Here is a 19500-nt window from a genome sequence, read left to right as displayed (position 1 = left end):
GTCATTGTCCTTATGAACACTAGGTAAGGTCTATTATAAACTCTGCCATTCCGTGTGAGCCTGGGTGTGTGTTCTCACATTCAAATAAGAGGAATTGCCTCAGTGGGTGTTCTGGAGGTGGGAATTAAGGCTAGGAAGGAGGGGCATACTGCTAGGCTCTAGGCTCTCAGGCAAGCAGAAGTTTGCTGACCAGCTGCCTGGCAGGTACTGGGGGGACAGACTAGAGAGAGGTCACTCACAGCAGGGAGATGGCAGATGGCCTGATGGACACCTGGTGCCAAGGCCTGGCTGCTTCCTCTCAATGGCACAGGCAGCAGTGTTGGTAGTGGTAACTTTGATGACTCAGGACAGGGTAGGGGTGTTGCCTGAAGACATTTTAAGTTAAAAAAAAAGAGTGTGTTAAGGGACTCTGAGTAGTGAGTGCTTATCGTGGCTAGGAATCTAAGGCTGGAATAGATTTCCCTGAGAAGTGTGACTCAAAGCAGATGTCAGAATCTGGGCACTTGAAAGTGTGTGTGGAGATGGGAGGAGACATCAGGGTAGATTGGGTTCTGGCTGCCTGAGATTTGGTACAAAAATTCAGTGGGACCAGTAGGAGAGAGACCCCTGTGTGGAGACCCCCTTCTCCAGCTCCACAGGACAGCAGTAGAAAAATAGGACATGGGTTCTAAACAAGAAGGGGCCCTAAGTGTGAGTGGATAGGGGGAGGGGATCAGGAGAGACCAGTGAAAACAGCTAGGGATGGGGTGGGGGGTGGGTACTGGCTCTGTCCTCTGGTCCCCTAGCAACGGATGCAGCTGCAGACCCCTGTGGTACCCTGAGGGTTGGCTACAAGGTGAGCATAGGTCTTTCCAGAACAGAGCCAGAGCAGGTGGCTTGGTTGTCATGGCACCAGTATGTGGAACCATTCCTGCTGCCCAGGTCTCCATCCTGAGGCTGGGGGGTCAGGGTCGGGGAATTGCTGTTACTCCTCACAAAGGGGAACAGAAGCAATGTTTTTGCTGCCACCATTACCGTGCCTGACCATGCCCCACCACCTGAGCATTGTCTACACCCTGAGAGCTCCAATCACCTTGTCCCTTGACATTCAGTTTTTGTTTGAGGGGATGGAGAGTCAACTAAAACAAAATCTGCAGATGCCCTCAGGGCAGGAGCCAAATACCACCTGCTGTCTAGCCTCCTTCTGAACTCAAGCCCTCCCCGCTTACAGGGAGAGGCATAGTTCCCAGGGCTTTGAGCCCATATAGAGTTCTAGAGAACACAGGAGCTGCGGGCAGGAGTACATCTGGCTGTGATTGCTGATGGCCTTCCTAAATGTCAAGGCCATCACAGTTTAGAGATAGAAAGGGGGATGAGGTCCCACAGTGAGTGGGTAGATGGCACTGGCTTCTACTCTACTTCTACTTCTGGTTGTCTGTCTCACTGAATTGTCCGCCAGGCTCTGTTGTCTAATAGGTTAGAAACTAACTATCCCAGTCTCCAGTGGGCAGGACTGAGATCTTCCTGCCAGCTCTCCCATCCACCCTACCCACTGTCGGAGGGGCTTTTTGGCAGTAGGAGTGGCTCAGCTCGGCATAATCCGCTCTCTGTGCTGTACTGTCCTCATTTGAGGAGGCCAGTGAAGAGTCCTTTATGGACCTGTCCACGCTGCTGAGGACTCATTTCCGTGGTTACTCCCTTCTGCCTGCCTACCATCAAAATCACACAAGGCTGGCAGCAGCCAGGGGACTTCTGTCTCCTGCCTCTGTGGCCTTGTCCCCCTATGACTCTACGTTCTCATGTGGTCCATGCTAAATAACACTCCCTAACTCACGTGGGACTTGGGGTGCCCTTGACAAGTAACTGGTGTGCCCAAACTAGGTCCCATGCTGTAGTCCTTTGTAACCCATGCTGGTTTCAAACTCATGATAATCCTACTGCCTCAGTCTCGCCATCTTCCCTGGGAACCCTAGAACTGCATCACTCGCCCAGCCCACTTATGGATTCTGGAGTTTGGTCTCAGAATCAAGAGACTAATTGTGCTGTTGTCACTTGGTCACAGTTGTGTCATGGTGGCACTTTGAGGACAGGGACTCCTTCTTCCCTCTCATTTCCCAGGCTTCCCCGCCACTTTTTCTTCATTGCATGTCCACTTCAAGAAAGCAACCTCCATCCCTCCTGGTGATGGCTACTCTGCCTCTCACCCTCAGTGATGTCATCTGGCCCCTGCTCCCAAAGATCTAAAGGGCGTTAGGTCCCAAAGAGGTATGTTTGCCATCCAGATGCTGTTATGGATGGCTACCCTCCTTTTTTTTTTTTTTTTTTTTGCCACTGTCCCTCACCCATGGTGCTCTGCCTGCCACTGCTCTGCCTCCTTCCTGTTGTCGGGGCAGTGCAGTGACTTCTGAAAACAGCGGTGGCTGTTGCATCGGGCTGCTTGAGGGTGCTAAAGCGTTGGGTTCCTTTTGGATGCTGCAAAGCCAGTGGCGACTGTGGTTGTTTCCTGCACTGTTCTCACATAGAGGAAAAGCCTTCAGCTCTGGTCTGGGCAGCTGTATAAGCCCAGAGCTTTCCAAAGTCAATCGTCCTGCACACCCAACCTGGCTGCAAATTAAGCAAACGGGAGAAGGTATGAAGAAGAAAGTTAGCTCTCTGCATCCATGCCTTCAAAATCACTCAAACCATCAGGACCTGGGGCACAGGGAGCCTGAGACACCACCACAGCCCAGAGGGTCTGTACCTGAATGTCACCTGGGGTTCTGAGTGGGGACCTAGACAGGAGAAGGACAATGGGTCAAAACACAGAGAACCTGAGGGCAGTGTGAACTGAATTGTGGTTAGTAGGCACTGATATGGCCCGTAAATGATGATAAGTTGTCTCCCACTAATTCATTGATGTGATTAATGGGGAGAGTGGGCATGTAGTCTTCAGGATGTTTCTCTCCACACATTTTAAGCAAATCTGAAGCTGTTCTAGAATAGAATTTACTTAAAGTCAGTATCACAGACAGGAATGGCAGGTCGAGTTCTTGAGCAGTGACACACACAGAGGGTCTTGTTTTATCTTGTATAAAAAGGGTTGTTTGCTCCCTTCTAATGCAGTGTTATCTAGATCTGTCCTGTTCACTGGTTTCTGTCCCTATCTGTTTTCACCTTGTGGCGTTCCATCTCAAGGTGGCCTGTCTTTCATTTCAGTGGTGGCCTTGGTGACAGGCATTTAGATTTGTGTTCCCAAAGGCTTTTGTAGGTTGTAGGTTGGCTCAGAAACCCAAGCCAGACCACCGAAGCCACACACACCTCTGGCTTACAGACTTGGAGATGTTAACATCAGAACAGGCAGTAGGCACGGCCATGCTTCTAGCACATCAGTACCCAAAACTATTTCTGTGATTGTGTTTGCTTTGTCTCTGAATGAGGAGTGCTGCCTCTAGGCTGTGGCTCTTTGGTCTGGTATGTTCTATGCTGTGCCTTTTTGGGCTGCCCCTGTGAAGGCAGAGGCTTGGAATCCCCTTTCACCCTGGGTCAGGATAACCCACTCAATTCACTATGAGAAAGGAGGCTTTTAACTTAAAATTGTATGACCGTTAATATCCTAGGCCAGGGCAAACAAATCCCTGTGTGGTTAAAGAATGTTTTGTAACAGCTGCCACCAGGAAGCAAGCACTGTCCTAATCAAACGACTGTGACAAAATCAAACAGCTACAAAAACATGCCTCAGTGGACAGCCATCTCTGGGTGGTGTTTGTGCATACGTCAGTGCTGGAATGGAGGGGCCTGTAGACTCCTGCTATCTGTCCTCCTCTTTCGCCCACCCTTGCTTATCCAGAAGCCTCTGAGTACTGGGGAATGTTCTAGAAGTCACCAGTGCACACAATACTTATAAAAACACAACCTGAGAGTTCTTGGTCCTTAGGGACTCTCAGGCATAAACAGTTGGAATGCATGGGACCATTGGCCACTCCTGAGCAGGAACAAAAGTGGGAATGTGGGGATGGAGGGGTGTTCAGCATGGGGACCCTGGGAGGATGCTTACCATGGATGTCTTCAGTGAGGGACCAGTACAGTTAGAGGGTTCTCAGAGTGGAGGGTCCTCAGTGAGGTGAGGGAGTGGAGACCTGGGTGGCGGGGAGACAACCAGTGGATAATGATGAATGCAGTAGTACTCAAGGTGAAAAATGAAGGCATACATTAAATCCCTGAGGTGGACTGAGAGATTGCAAGATGCCAGTTTTTCTGTGGTGATGAGGAAGAGCTGTGGGCACAGATTGTGAAGTACCGTAAGTGGGGTTCAGGGCATGGATTTTTATTCCAGATGTCATTGGCAGCCACAGGGAAATGGGGTGGTGTAGCTGGATTATGAGACATCCACTGTGACAGGTGTGAGGATGCTGGTGGAGAGAAACTGAGGCAGGCAGATCTGGAGATGTGTGAATGCTATGTGCACCCTAGTGATACCCCTGGGTTATAATCAGGCCTTTAAAAAATTTAACTTTGGGCTACTGGAGAGATGAATTAGTGGTTAAAAGCACTGACTGCTCTTCCAAAGGTCCTGAGTTCAATTCCCAGCAACCACATGGTGGCTCACAACCATCTGTGATGGGATCCCACGCCCTCTTCTGGTGTATCTAAGACAGCTACAGTATACTCACATATATAAAATAAATCTTTCAAAAAAAGTTTAACTATGTTAGGTACAGTTAAATTATAATTTTAACCATTTAAAAAACACCTCTCAGAGTCATTAAGAATGTTCACATTCTCTTGAAATTTTATTTTTGTTTTATGTGTGTGGATGGTTTCTTCATGTGCATATGTGTGTGTACCACATGTGTGCCTGGTGCTCACAAGGCCAGATGAAGGTGTCGAATTCCTCCCAGAGTGGAATTATAGACAGCTGTGAGTCACTGTGCTGGGAAGTAAATCCACGTCTTTTGTAAGAGCAGCCAGTGCTTTTAAACACTGACTTATTATTTGTCTAGCCCCACCAGATTCTTCTCTAATTGAAAAAAAAACCTGTGCAGGGTGGGTAGTGCTACACACCTTCAATCCCAGCACTCAGGAGGCAGAGGCAGGGGATCTCTTGAGTTCAAAGCCAACCTGCTCTACAGAGCAGATTCCAGGGCAGCCAGAACTACACAGAGAAAACCTGTGTCTAAAAACAACAAAAACCCAGCCAAACAAACAAACAAACAAACAACAAAAATGTATCACAAACCCACTCTATCGATCTGACACCAAAACATATCACTTTGTTTTTTTTTTATGTTTTTTTTTCGAGACAGGGTTTCTCTGTATAGTTCTGGCTGTCCTGGAACTCACTCTGTAGACCAGGCTAGCCTTGAACTAAGAAATCCGCCTGTCTCTGCCTCCCAAGTGCTGGGATTAAAGGCGTGCGCCATCATCGCCCGGCAAAACATATCACTTTAAAGCTATGACCTTCTACTTCTTTCCCCCACAGGTTCCCAGCTGTTTCATAATGCAAATTTCATTCAACCTAATTTCGAAAATCCCCATAGTCTTGGACAATACCATTCCAAAGTGGGAGTGGAGAGTCTCTTTGAGATGTAGGTCATCCCTTAACCAGGAGCTCCCCAGACAATCAAGAAGCAAATTACATACTTCGAATAGATAACAACACAAAGTAAGCAATCCATTCCAGACGGGAAAAATCAGACTCAAGCAAAACTGAAGTCCAGTGAGGGAGAACTCCTAATCCTGCAATGTGTGGCTAGCCTACCGGGTTTATAATGGAATTACCTGGGGTCCAAAGGGCTAAGGTGGCCCTGCATCTCCAGCTCTGCCATCCACAGCACACCTATGACGTAATCCATTCCATGCCTGTAGCTCTCCTCAGTGAACATCCCACGGTTCTGTCATTTCTAACATCGTAGGGCCTTTGTTGCAATTTATGCTCCACCCTCGTGGCTTTGAGCTTAGCATCCTAGAGCCTCCTTGCAGGGGTTCCACATGTTCCGTGACCTCAGCCACTCTCTGGAGCTGTGGCTCAAGTCTCTGTGACCTCTTCTAAATCTTGCCCCTTTTATGCCTGTAAAACTAATACCATGGAGACAGAGGATGCTGCAAAGTTCTGCTTCCAGCGTAGGAGTGAGCTTGGCTCCCTTGGACCATAGTTACATTGGCCTTTGTGCGCTGACCAATTCAAAGGATACAGTCCATCGTGGGGGTTGGAGGCAGAGAAGGGGGAGGGTGTGGCAGTGGTGTGGAGGGACAGGTGGTCCCTATTGCATTGGCAATTATGAAGCAGATACAGATGAAGCTCTTAGCTACCTTGGTAAAACAGTGTCTATCCAGCATTCTTGCGTGCTGGCCGTGTAAAGATACAAGTGGATAAGGCTCAGATAAGTTAAGCCATGATGTGGCACACTGGGTGGGGTTGTTTCCTGGTGGCACCAGTGTGTTGATCTGCTATGGTGGGGTTTGAGTTGAGTGGGGAGATAATGGGAAGAGTTATAGTGAGGAGAGGGGAGGTTGAAGGCAGGGTTTCTGGAAGGGTACAGTGAGGATCCCAGTGAAATCTGTGAGCTGAGAAGTCTCTGGGCGCTAGGGGTCTGAATCAGCATGGTCTCTGAAGTAACCTGTTCTGTAGTTTTGGTCCAATGAGGTTTCTCTAAGAAAAGGGCATGCTGGGAGCTGAGGTTGGGATGTGGAGCATGTCAGAGGTGTCAGCAGGAGAATGGGTCCATAGGAGGAGGTCAAGGGTGGGGAGTGAGAAGGGGGGTACCCAGGCTAGCTTCTCCTTTGCCGAGTACATCTAAGGCTGTCTTGGTGGGGTTGTAGGAGCCTTTACTGTCTTGGGCATCCTACTGACAACAGGTCTCCTTGTGTCCCTTAGATGGTATCCACAGTGTCACTGCTCTCTGCACTCTGCGTGTGACCATCATTACAGATGACATGCTGACCAACAGCATCACTGTCCGCCTGGAGAACATGTCGCAGGAGAAGTTCCTGTCCCCGCTGCTGTCCCTCTTTGTAGAAGGGGTGGCCACGGTTCTGTCCACCACCAAGGATGACATCTTCGTCTTCAACATCCAGAACGACACGGACGTCAGCTCCAACATCCTGAACGTGACCTTCTCGGCACTGCTCCCCGGTGGTGCCCGTGGCCGGTTCTTCCCGTCAGAGGACCTGCAGGAGCAGATCTACCTGAACCGGACACTGCTGACCACCATCTCTGCCCAGCGCGTGCTGCCCTTCGATGACAACATCTGCCTGAGGGAGCCCTGTGAGAACTACATGAAATGTGTGTCCGTGCTCAGGTTCGACAGTTCGGCACCCTTCATCAGTTCCACCACGGTACTGTTCCGGCCCATCCATCCCATCACGGGCCTGCGCTGCCGCTGCCCACCAGGCTTCACCGGGGACTACTGTGAGACTGAAATTGACCTTTGTTACTCCAATCCATGTGGGGCCAATGGCCGCTGCCGGAGCCGGGAGGGTGGCTACACTTGCGAGTGCTTCGAGGACTTCACTGGTAAGTGTCTGGAGTCTGTGGGACAGGCTGAGGGGACTGACCTCTGCTTTGCACACAGTGCAGAGAGGCTCCCAGTGTGTGTGTGAGGTGTAAGGGTTTCTTGTGGGTTCCCAGTGACATGAAGTAAGAGGACAAGTCCTGAACTCTTGTGTTGCCTTCATTAACATCTCTTCAGGTGGCAGTTTCCTTGCCACCAGCCTCCTAGTCCTCATTCACCTTCTTGGGGGACCCATGTCTCCCTCTTCATGAAGACTTTAGGAGGGGGGCTGGCTAGCTGAGACCCGCTTTGGATACCCAAATGCATCAGATACCATGTATGCAGCTCTGCTGTTTGGAGACAGGGTCTGGCTTGAAAGCCTAGCCTGGCTTCAAAATCATGGCAATCCTCCTGCCTCAGCTAGTTGGGAGTGGATTTAAAGTTAAAGCTCTTCCTTCCAGATTTCCAGTTTAATTGTTTAGTGCCAAACTGTGCAGCCAGGGTAAAAATCCTAAGCCTTCCACTTCCTGGGTCCCAAAAGTAGTTGTCAGTTTTAGTCATGCCTGGTTGCTGCAAAGACTAACTCACCTCCCTTCGCCCCTGAAGCTACTCTTAGCTCAGCATGCCCTGACCAGTCTTGAAGACCAGTCTCTCTGGCCGTAGCCAATGGTCACTTGAAAAAATGAAGAGGCAGCCAAGAGCAGTATAAAACACCATTGTGCACATGATCACAGGTCTCCTTCTGGTCTTTGATCCTCTATTATGTATAGTGACAGCTCACTTGGAAAACTAGTTCCCAATAGGTTCTGTGCTGAACAAATCATCTTTCTGGAAGGTTGGGAACTTGATTTGTTCTGGAGATGACTTGGAGATCCTTCTATCTTTATGAACATTGGAGGAATCTCCACCCTCTAGGGTGGGAATCTTATCTGCACCCAGCACACATTTGTTGCGTTCATCTTGAGGCCTGTAGGTATCAGCAGGAGTGTGGGGAGCGGGAAAAGAGAAAAGACCAAGGTAGCAAGCAGAGAGAAAAGAAAGCGGGTATCCGTGGCTCTGTGCATCCGGAGAGGAGGGGCGGTCACTTAGAGAGCTTTCACAGCCTGTGAGATGGGATGCCAGGTTAGTCTGCCGGCACGCTGGCATCTCAACTTGATTATTGTCTGGAAATGTGGAGGAGGGAGAAGGACATTTGGCCGCCCACCCCTCTACTGTTCCCCTCCCCGTCTGTGGCTGACTGCCAACAGGATGCGGGCAGTTCTTCCTGCTGTCTGGCAAGTGTTGATCCCGGATTCCTGCCTCTCAGGTGCCTGGTGGTGAGCAGGAAGGCAGAGGTCTAGGAGATACCCTGACTGATGGTGTGCACCGGAAGTGCTGGACAAAGTGTGTGTGTGTGTGTGTGTGTGTGTGTGTAGGGACTCCCCTCCTCTGCCTCTCCTTCCTGCTCTGAATTTTGCCAAGCTTAAACCTAATAACAAGAACTACCTCCAGGACATATAGGTAGCCATGTCTGCACCCCCCTTCCCTTCCTAATGCCCATCCTCTATCCAGAGGCTTCAGCTGCCATCTCTTTGGTAGTGTCTTATAAGACTCAGCTAGCTGCATGGTTGGCTTCCTCCTGACAGAGAAGCATCAGAGGGAGCCTGCTCATTCCCCAGTCCCTCCCTGTCAGATGGCCCTATGTGGAAAGCTTTGTAGATTGTCTTGCTTCAGACAGAGGGCGCTGTTGCAGGGAGGACTGGTGTCTCCAGGGAGTGAACAATGCCCATCTAGCTAGGCACCTGTTGCAGACGTTTACAGAGTGCTTGCTGTATGTATGCCAGACCAGTTGTTCAGTCAAGCATTACTCTATCCATGCAAGCAAGTGACCCAGGTCACTTCATGTATTCTCTTTAGTTAATATGTAGGACCCTTCCATCTTTCCTCATCAGCACAGGGCCATATAACAGGAGCATGTAACAGCCTCTGCACCAGGTTACATCCCTGGGGCTACTATAGCTGACCTATTAGAGATACTTAGGGTATGGTGTGACCATGCTGGGGCAGGTAAGTGAGGTCACTGGGGATCTGTGGACCCTCGGCTCCCCTGCAATGACAGTGGACCCATTGGGTGCAGTCAACTGACTTCTGAGGTGCTCAGATTTCCTCCTCATCAGCACAGTCATTTCTAGAAGGATGATAAAGGGACAGTGGGCACATCTGTCATCTCAGGGAGATGTGACAAGCATGAGGCTAATTTGATTCTCTTCGGGTACTGAAAAGCATCATGCTATTTCCCTAGAGATAAAACTAATTAAGGCTGATTACTTCTCCCCGATCCTCTTCTTCCCCTCTCCTCCATTTTTTGCCTTTGAAGCACTCGCTTTTCTTCATGGAGGTAATTGCACTCATTTATTCACGATGAAAGCCATGCTGTCGTCACACAGCTTTCATTTCTTGCTTCTCGGTAAGCTGAGCTTGAGCTCTAGGCCTCCTCATGGCAGGGGTTGGAAGTGGCCCAACTGTGCTGGGAGCCCTGGGCCGGCTGCCTTCCTGTGTTGCAGGACAGGAGGCTCAGGAGGGGCCGACAGAAGGAAGGCACCCGTAACATTTCAGGAAAAGCTCACTGAATTCACCGGGAGATGTAGTTCAGAGAGCTCTCCCGAGTTTCTGAATCCACCCTGGCTTTAGAATGTGCCCAGCTCAGGAGCACCTGGATTCCATGGTTTTCATAAGGTAATGGCATGTCCTTGCTGATACATCTGCTTTGGGACCAGAGTTGGGCTTAACAACTATCTCTTAGATGGAAAGGAATGAGAAGACTTCTGATGTGGGCTGAATGTGTATTGGGTCGTCTCTTATTTTCTCAGCCCCGCTGGTGAGATGGCCCAGCAGGTAAAGGCACTTGCTACCAAGCCTGAGGACCAGAATTTCAACTCTGGTACCCACACAGCGAAAGGAATGAACCAACTCATACGATTTTTCTCTGACCTCCACAGCCAAGGCTACACAGAGAAACCCTGTGTTGGGGGAAAAATAAAGTTACTTCTCAAGCCCATAAACAAATGCAAGCTTGTTTCCCTCCATGACTGACTTCTTAGTCTCCATTTGGAGGACACCATTTTGGTTTTTGTTAAATACTTTTGTATGTGGCTATGGACTCCCATGTTGCTCCTCTCAATTCAATTCGTTCACCCCATCTCTTAGCTTCCTTACCCGCAGTCTTCCTGTCTGAACGTGCTTCCTCCTGTCCATCTGTGTATCCTCTGCACCCCCTGAATCCACTGTCCCCTGCTCTGGGAAGGTTTTGAAAGGTTCTTTTGCACCTTCTCAGTGGAAACTTTATATTTCTTCCTTAAACTTTCCATATGCCCTCTTTATCCATGGTTCCACTCTCCCACAGGGAAGACTCCATCATCTTCTTGCCTGTGTCTCAGTCAGCAGTGACTTGGAGATCATTTGGAGTGAGCACTTCAGATTCTCTGGTAGAAAGTTCTTCCCCACCCTCAGGGCTGCAGCCTAGAAGCCCACTGTCCCTTGCTTCCATGTTCACTCTCTGCTGGCCTCCCAGAACAAGCTGCCCTCTCTCACCACAGACCCTTGTGTCTCAAGTGCATCTACCCCCCCCCAGGGGTTCCCTGGATTTCACACCCCCCCCCCCATCTCTCTGCTAGACATTGGTGACCTCCTCCCTGCTGCGAATGATCTGTGGCGACGACAGAGGCACTGCAGACGGGACCCTGTAGGGTCCCATTCCACATGGCTGGAGACGTGTCCTTGAACCTGACATTTGTTGTATGCTGTGGTCAGAGTGACACCTTTGCTGCTTTTGCTGCTTAGTGAAAAGAGACAGGATCCTGTCGGTCTCCAATGTCCCTTCCTGGTCATTAAGGTCCTTTGGGTTTTGGGCCTGTGGCCAAGCTCCAAATTGAGTTGGGGCCCAGTACTGCAGGCTTCTGGGCATTTCTAGAGTGGCTCCCCCCACCCCCTTCTCCCTCTTTCCCTCTCTCCACTTCAGGGAGACCTGGGAATAGCTGCCTAATCATCATCTCTCCCCTGGGGTACATTCCTGAATGACAGCTTTGATGTCAGCAGGAGGGGCGGGTAGTTCAGCTGCATCCAGATCTGAGAGGGGAGGGGTGGTCACTATCACAACTAAAGCTAGCCTTGGGTGTCCCTAACTTGATCCCTGTTCTTAGGGTCCCTCCACCCCTTGCTGCTTGTCCTCATTCAGAGTGTGTTTCAGCAAATCCAAACAAAGGGTGCATGCACAGCTGTTGAATACAAAGTTGCCACCCCAGCCCTGGGCCATGGGCTCCTCTGTCCTCTCTCCATGGAGTGCTCCCTACTGATAGGTGCTCCCTAGGAGGAGGTAGGGCTTGAGGAACCCTCTGTGGTATTCAGTTTGAACTTTGTACCAGCTACTGAATACTCTCCCGCTTGCTTTAAGAGCCTCCTCAGACTGCAGGATGCTCCTGAAGCTGAGGGTGTTTTGTCTGTGTTCAGAGTGATTGCAAGAATGCAATCACCCGTGTGTTTATAGGAACAGTTTTAAAGTAAATGCTGGCACTCCTCTGCCCTAGTCATAAATATAGACATTATCCAGCTCCAGTTAGTTTGGGGTAGAGTTCTGGGTGTCCCTGTCTCCATGGGGACACTACGCTAGGCGCTCCCATCGGAAAGCCCCACGTCGTGTGGTGCATTGCCTCTGAGCCGTGTCTTGATGCTGTAGAAAAAAATCTCCTTAAGCACAGGGAGGAGGGCGCCCAGAGAGCTGAAGTCTACACGGTACATCTCAGCTGCGCTGGGAGTGGCTCCTAGTCCTCTAACATTAGTCCTTAATGTGGGGGATAATTATCAGTTAAAGCGAGAATCATCACATTGCCCGTAATTAAAATCTCAGCTAGAGCAGCGAATACTTTGAGACTCTGGGAGAGACGTTACGTTTTCTTCGTCGTTGAACACTTAACCTGTTGCTTCGGCTCTTTCTAGAGTTGCAACATGAAGTGTTTCTCTCCTGTGCTGTCCTGAAGTTGGGTGTTACTGCACTTCTGTGAGCTTGTTTTTCACTAAGTCTTGTCTTTAGAGATCCAGGTATGGGCAGGTCCAGCCCGGAAACCCCTGCTGTCTGTGAACTTTAACCCCTAAAGCCAGGGTTCAGACTGAAGGGGACTGAGCATCATGGGCAAGTGTCAAGCACTGCAGACTGGCCTCCAGGATGGCCCTCCCACTAACTCCACCTCCTCTTGCGGGTGGTGATACCAGCACCTGGCTTTGAGTTGCCCTAACCCCAAATCTGAAATCTGGAATGTTCCAAAATCCAAAACTTTTGCATGCACCAACATGATGCCAAAGCAGAAAATTCCACGTCTGACCTCGCGTGATGAGTTACAGTCAGAATGCAGGTGTGTCGAAAAATTTGTATAAAATCACCTCGAGGCTACATGTCAAATGTGTACATGAACCATAAATGAATTTTTTTGTGTTTAGTCTTGGAACCCATCCCCAAGATCTCGTTATGTGTATGCAGAGGTTCCAAAATTTTAAAAAAAGAGCCTGAAGTCTAAAACTTTTTGATCCCAGGCATGCTCTATTCCTTTCTTTGAACCAAGATCCTCTGGGGAGTTGGTGTTGACCTTTGAACTCATGATCCTCCTGCCTCAGTCTCCGGAGTGCTGGGATTTCAGGCTTATGCCACCATGCTTGGCCTTCTGGGTATGGAATAAGGGATCTACACAGCCTATGCTCCCACCAGTGAGTTAAGACAATTGGGCCATGTTTCTTTATGCTTCTGAAGGCCCTGAAGGCCATTGTCGAGGTATGCCCAAAGAGGTGTACCACCTGACGGCTGTGAGGGTGGGTGCTTCCTGTCTCTACCGGACTTCTTAGCCACTTGGCCTATGCTGCATTGCTACTGCCTACACCTCTCCACAGTACATCCTTCCTGTGCGCTGTACTAAATTCTCTCCTACACAGACTTTAGCCTTTGGATTAATGAATCCAGAATCCTACATCTCCTCCTCTGAACTCGCCTATACCTGCAAGAGCCTGTGCCTAAATAAGACCTACTCACTGGTGCCAGACTTAAGAAGCACTAGACCATCACTTTGGGGAACAGAACTTACTTTGCCCCATGATTCCTTATGCTTCTTGCTCACCTGTGTGTGTGTGTGTGTGTGTCAAGTTCCTGCCTGGGTCAGGCGCACTCTTCCTAAGAGGTAGTTTCCTGAGCATGGTTGTCCACATGGGGTCTGAGCCAGAAGCAAGAGTGACCTGAGGCTTATCAGTCAGCTTGCAGATGGCCAAGGAAGAGTGAGTAAGAAAAGCAGAGTTAATAGGGACGCGACTGTCTGGTCAGTCCTGTACCTGGTGTCTCTGCCATGGGTGAGATGGGGCCTAACTCCCCTCACCTAGGTTGTGGGAGTCTCTGTTTTGTCCATTGTCTGTGCCAGAGGACTGCAGGTCATCATAGATGAACTCACTTGAGGATGGGGTGGTCCTTGGGCTCTAAACTGAAGGGTTTGGGCAAGTCGGCCTCCTCTTAGAGGCCCCGGTGGAGAGCCTGCTTTCCCCCTCAGCATCAGGAGCTACCTGTGTTGACCTTTGCAACCTCCACCCTTGGATCCCACACTCCATCCTCCCCTCCCGTTTCCCACAGGATGCTGTGATGGCTTTGTCTCTTCTCCCAGTAACTCAGGGTGACTTCCCTCTCGTGGGCCTCAATCTGCAGAGTGTGTAAAGGCTCAGTTCTCAGGTGTGGGGTGCAATCTTCTTTGGATCCATAATTTTGTGATTGCTACCTCTGGCCCCACCAGCACCTGGCACCCACTGGGTTGTCAGTAAAAAAATTTGCCGAGGACATAAGAGAGCTACCAGACCCTGTGACTTCAGCATGTGACCAGGGCTTGGCTGTGCCCCCTCTTTAATGCCACTGTGAAACTCTGACCTTCAAGTTTCCATAGAGAAATTGAGCCTCTGACCTGAGTGGTGACCCCAGAGGACTTTAGGGAAGGCAACCCTTTGCCAGTCTCCGCCCCATCCATCTTCTCCACAGCATCAGACAAAGCCCCTCTGTCTTGCCTGGGACCATAGGGGCCAGAGCAAGAACTATGAAGGCATCGATTCCAAGCAAGAAGTTTGCACAAGACCTATTCAGAGGAAACTTTCCTCAGCACACCACTGTGTGGGGAGGAGTCCCATGCTGAGGGAAGTCTTCAGCATCCCTGCTTCGGCTGGGTACAGGCTTCTGAAGACTGATACACCAGTGTGTGTGTGTGTGTGTGTGTGTGTGTGTGTGTGTGTGTGTGTGTCCATGTCCCATCTGTGTCCTGGGTAGTTCTGTCTGGGGAAGCCTTAGAGTTCCCAGTTGGCTGCTGTGCCTGCTCTATGTAATTCAGACTTCCAGCCAGACCCCACAGGACAAAGGCCTCCCAGTCTCAAGGTCTCTCTTCCTTGCCCCCTCCTTCCTTCCTGTCTCTGTTTCTGTCTGTCCCTCCCTTTCTCTCTCATTCCCTCCCTTCCCCTTTCCTACTGTCCCTGTGTCTCCATAGCACTTGTGTGATAGCAACTGCTCAACACTATGTTAAAGGGCCACTGGGATGGCTCAGAGGGGCAAAAGGGCTGCTTACCACAGGCCTGGCAGCTTGAGTTTGATCTCCAGAACTATGTAGAGGTGGAAGGAGGGAACCAACCCTGTGAACTTTTCGGCTGACCTCTACTTTGTTCACTGAAGCATGCTCTCTCCTCTCATATTCATTCTCTCTCTCTCTCTCTCTCTCTCTCTCTCTCTCTAACACATGCACACATTTTTTTTTAAATTAGAAATTGTGTTAAAACAGTGGTTCTTAATGCTGCCACCCTTTAATACAGTTCCTCATGTCGTGGTGACCCCCCCCAACCATAAAGTTATTTTCTTGCTCCTTCATAACTGTAATTTTGCTACTGTTGGGAATCATAATGTAAATATCCGATTAGCAGGATATCTGATAATGCAACTCTGAAGGAGTTGCAACCCACAGGTTGAGAGCCACTGTGTGAAAAAATTCATATAAATCTACATAAGCACACTGCATGCTGTCACTTGGGCCATCTGCCCCTGTGTCGTAGTTTTCCAATTTCTGGGTCTTTACTCTGAACTCTTCTCACTGAAGGGAGAGCTCTAGGGATCAGGATATATGTCCTCTGGCAGCCTCCCTGTACACTACACAGGGTGGATTATCTTCTGGTCTCCCCCGCCCAGTGGCTTCAAGGCCATGGAGGTGGCTGTATTCTAGGGGGTGTGTTACAAATGTCATTGCAGTACAAGACCCTGGTGGAAGCTGCTCAGAACACAGAGGCTGCATGTGACACCCCCTCTTCCCCTCAGGCTCTGCAGGCCCCAACCCTCAGACAGGCAGGTGGCTTCTCAAGGCAAGGAACAGTGCGGGTGGGTGGGGAGCTGACTCTTTGCCACTGGAATGCATTTTTTTTATTTATATATATATGGGTTTTTTTTTTAAATGGGTGTGACTGGAGTTCTAAGAATTTGCTTCAAAGACAATGAAGTCATCAGAAAGAGACAGACCCTGGACAAGCCCCAGCACTGTGGCCTCTCCTGGTTTCAAGGCTTCCTGCTCCCACCAGCTACCCCCTTCTCCTAGAGCCTTGGGGAGAGGCAGCAGGTGTCTGGGCCCTCTGTTGAGACCTTCTGGGTAGCTTGGCCAGCAGGGAGGGGTTGGGCCACTTGAGCTTGTGGTTCTTGGAGACTGGGCTTCAGTCCCCCAGGAGGTGAGAAAGCCAAACAAAGCTGGAAACTCCCAAGGGGAAAGAGAGGACAGACTAGAACCTGGCAGTCTGCCTGGAGTAGGAAAGGGGGGAGGGAGGGAAGAACTGGAGTGACAGTTGCCTGGAGGGGCGGAGTCAGGGCCTGGAGTGACAGCAACAGTCTAGGACCTATGCCAAATGAATTCTATTCCCTCGCCCACCCTCTGGGTACTTGAGATGGCTCCCCAGCAGGAGTGACTGGTCTCCCTGCTTCTGGGATAGGTATATAGCCAGCAAAACAAGAGCCATTGACTGGTTTTTGGACAGTGAACCTCTGTCCTGGGCAGTGGTGCTTTGCTAGTTTGATAGAAGGCCTGAGGCTCCAACCATCACCTCCCGACACCTTCTCATGGTGCCAATCCTGGATGTTTGCACACTCCTGACCCATCCTTGCAGACTCCATACAGACACTGCTGATGCAGGCTTGGGTTACCCTTGCAGCTGTGTGATCTGACACAAGTTCTGACCTTCCCTGGGCCTTCAGCACATTGAAGCCTGCATAGAAGAGAGCTTGTCTGGTGATGGCCCAGACTGTTCTGTGATACGGCTGCTCTCATGGTGCCTACATCATTGTCAGGCCTCGATGTGGCCCCGGAACAGCCAGAGGGCAAGCATCAGTGGCTAGCCCTGTCAGTCTGCTAATCTCTGAGGTCTCCTTTGCAAAGCAGGCCTGCAGGATGCCCTCTCTCACATCTCTACTGCAATCTGAGGTGTCCTGGAACCTCATTGTCATAGCAGGCACTGGCTTGCTGGGAGTGACCACTGTACAACTCCTGTGTGAAGTGGGCCTTCCCTGTGTGAAGTGGGGCTTTGCTGACATGACCTTCCTTCCCCCTTCATCTCTCCAGAAGCATGAGGCAGGGGAGTGGGAGGGTTGCTGTGTAGCACCAGGAGAGGACTTCAGCTGGTCTGTGGTGGGAACTATTTTGCATGTGTGTGGGTACCACATGTATGCTTACATGCAGGTATGGTTTCATTCATTCTTATAACCCCAGTGTCTTAAAGTGTCCCGTGACAGGCAGTTCATTGAATGAACAAGCGAATGGTAGGCGAATGGATGGATAGAAGTACGTATGGAGGGATGATGGGTAGGTGGATGGATGGGAGATAGATAGACAGATGGGTGAAGGGATAGACAGAGCAGTGGGTGGAGGAAGGTACATGGTAGGCTCCTGGATTCACAGAAGGATAGATCAACGGATGGAGGGAGGATGGGTGGATGGAGGTGGATGTGTGGTGATTGGGTAGGAAAAGGGACGAGTAAGTGGGTGGAAACATGGAAGGATGGCTCAGTATGCTTAGTGCTCAGTGACTTCTCACGGACACCTGCCTTTCAGTGTCCCAGAGTGCCGCTCCGCCCATCACAGCCCTTCCTGTGGCGGCGGAGCTTCTGCACAGTGGCATTGCACAGTGCCTTGTGTCATCTTTGCTAGGACACGAGGTTCCTTCCTGGGCCTGAGCTCTGATGGGGCTTCAGGCCACTCCAGGGATCTGTGTGTTTATGACCTGACTTTGTGTGATCTGTGCTCAGCTCCCAGCTCCACCCCCAGGCCCCCACCCCCTTCTTCAATGTGTTCCCCACCCGCCCTGCTGGTTTTCAGTTCTGCCTGAATTTGCCAGTTTCCAAGTGTGTCTTGGGTCTGAGCTTTACCCTTGGTGCCTCTGGAAATTCTAGTTTTTCTAGTTTAAAGCCCTTAAGTCTTTGTTAAAGGAGAAAGGATTTGTCTTTTTTATTTAGTTAAAAAAATTTATGTTGACAAAACTTTACTTTCCCTTCCAGGGCATACTTTGCCCTCTTCTCACTGCTTCTCTGAAGCCAGGCCAGGCCTTCTGCATCGCTAGTTCCTGTCCCACGTGTGGTGCACTGAAGTGGGTCTCAGGGCCAGCAGCTCCTCATCTCTTCTCTCAAACATGAGTACCCTCTGCTCTGTGGCTTCCCTGGGCCTGTGTCCTTTTACTCCCTAAAGCTTCCAAAAGCTTCCTGACTGCGCTCGCCTACCAGCTGTCTCCTTCCTATAACAGGCAACCCGTTTGCCTAAGTCCTGTGACTTTTGCTTAGACAGTGGCTCTGACCGTTCCAGCTTGAATCTCTGGGCAGACAGGACATTACTCACCCACATCTAGGTAGGGCACTTATTCAGTGATAGGACATGTATGAGACTTAGGACTAGCCTGGCACCAACTCCGGGGTCTTTTCTGCAAAACTCTGTCCACTCTTTGTCCATGGTTTTATATGTATGCAGCCTTAACCAGGCTAAGGCCAGTGTCCCTCATGACCAGGGGCCTTATGGCATGCTCTGCATTATTGAGCTCAGTACCCAGGTTGCCCAAGCTAACCTTACTTCAGTGTGGGTGGAGGGGGCTACCTATGAAATGGGCGTTCAAGGGCAGCCATGGGGAGGTGTGCTACTGGGTGGAGAACAACTGGGCAAGCAGCATTTGCCTCCAAGTAGAACACCTGGATGTTCAGGAAATGCCAGATCCTGAACTGTGAAATCTTAGAAAAAAGACAAGCTTAAATCATGACAGTAGGCCCCGAGAAGATTTACTTCATCAAAGTGGTATTGCTTGATTCGGTGTGGTGGAAGGCCCGAGTCAAGAGCTCTAGGCCATAGAGTGACTCTGCTTCAGAAAGAAAAATGATAGACCAGAGAAGGCTTAGCAGGTAAAGACGGCAGACACCAACCAAGCCTGACAACCTGAGTGTGAGTCCAGCACCAATAGAAAAGCAAGCAAGCAAGCAAGTAAGCAAGGGTGGGTGGAGATGGCTCAGTGGTTAAGATGCCCCTGTTCCTAACACCCAGCGTCAATGGCTCACAACAGTCAGCGTCTCTAGCTCCAGACCGGTTAACACCCTCTTCTGGCCTTCTCAGACATACACACAGAGAAACATGTACACACTCATGCATGTACACACATACACACAGAAACATATGCACAGAGAGAGGGAGAGAAATACACACATAGACACAGACATACAGGGAGAGAGAAAAAAACATGTGCACACCCATGCATGTACACATATACACACAGAAACATATAAACATATACACACAGAGAGAGAAATACACACAGACACACACACAGGGAGAGAGAGAAAAAAAACATGCATATACACATGCATGTACACACATACACACATAAACATATGCACAGAGAGAGTGAGAGAAATACACACACACACAGAGAGAGAGAGAGAGAGAGAGAGAGAGAGACAGACAGACAGACAGACAGACAGACAGACAGACATAGAAAAGACCAAAGCAAAGCA

General features: G+C 50.0%; 1 protein-coding gene across 4 annotated transcripts in view; it reads left to right on the top strand.

The window, feature by feature from the left end:
• Positions 1-19500, top strand: part of Celsr1 (cadherin EGF LAG seven-pass G-type receptor 1) — a 136049-nt gene that overhangs the window by 50529 nt on the left and 66020 nt on the right. For all 4 annotated transcript variants that reach the window (XM_076911833.1, XM_076911835.1, XM_076911834.1 and 1 more), the window contains exon 2: positions 6833-7471. In XM_076911833.1, coding sequence (XP_076767948.1) covers positions 6833-7471 — 639 coding nt within the window. The remainder of the gene's footprint in view (positions 1-6832; positions 7472-19500) is intronic.

The sequence above is a fragment of the Arvicanthis niloticus genome, chromosome 13 (assembly GCF_011762505.2).
Source record: "Arvicanthis niloticus isolate mArvNil1 chromosome 13, mArvNil1.pat.X, whole genome shotgun sequence".
Classification (NCBI taxonomy): Eukaryota; Metazoa; Chordata; class Mammalia; order Rodentia; family Muridae; genus Arvicanthis; species Arvicanthis niloticus.
This window is presented reverse-complemented; position numbering and strand designations above follow the sequence as displayed.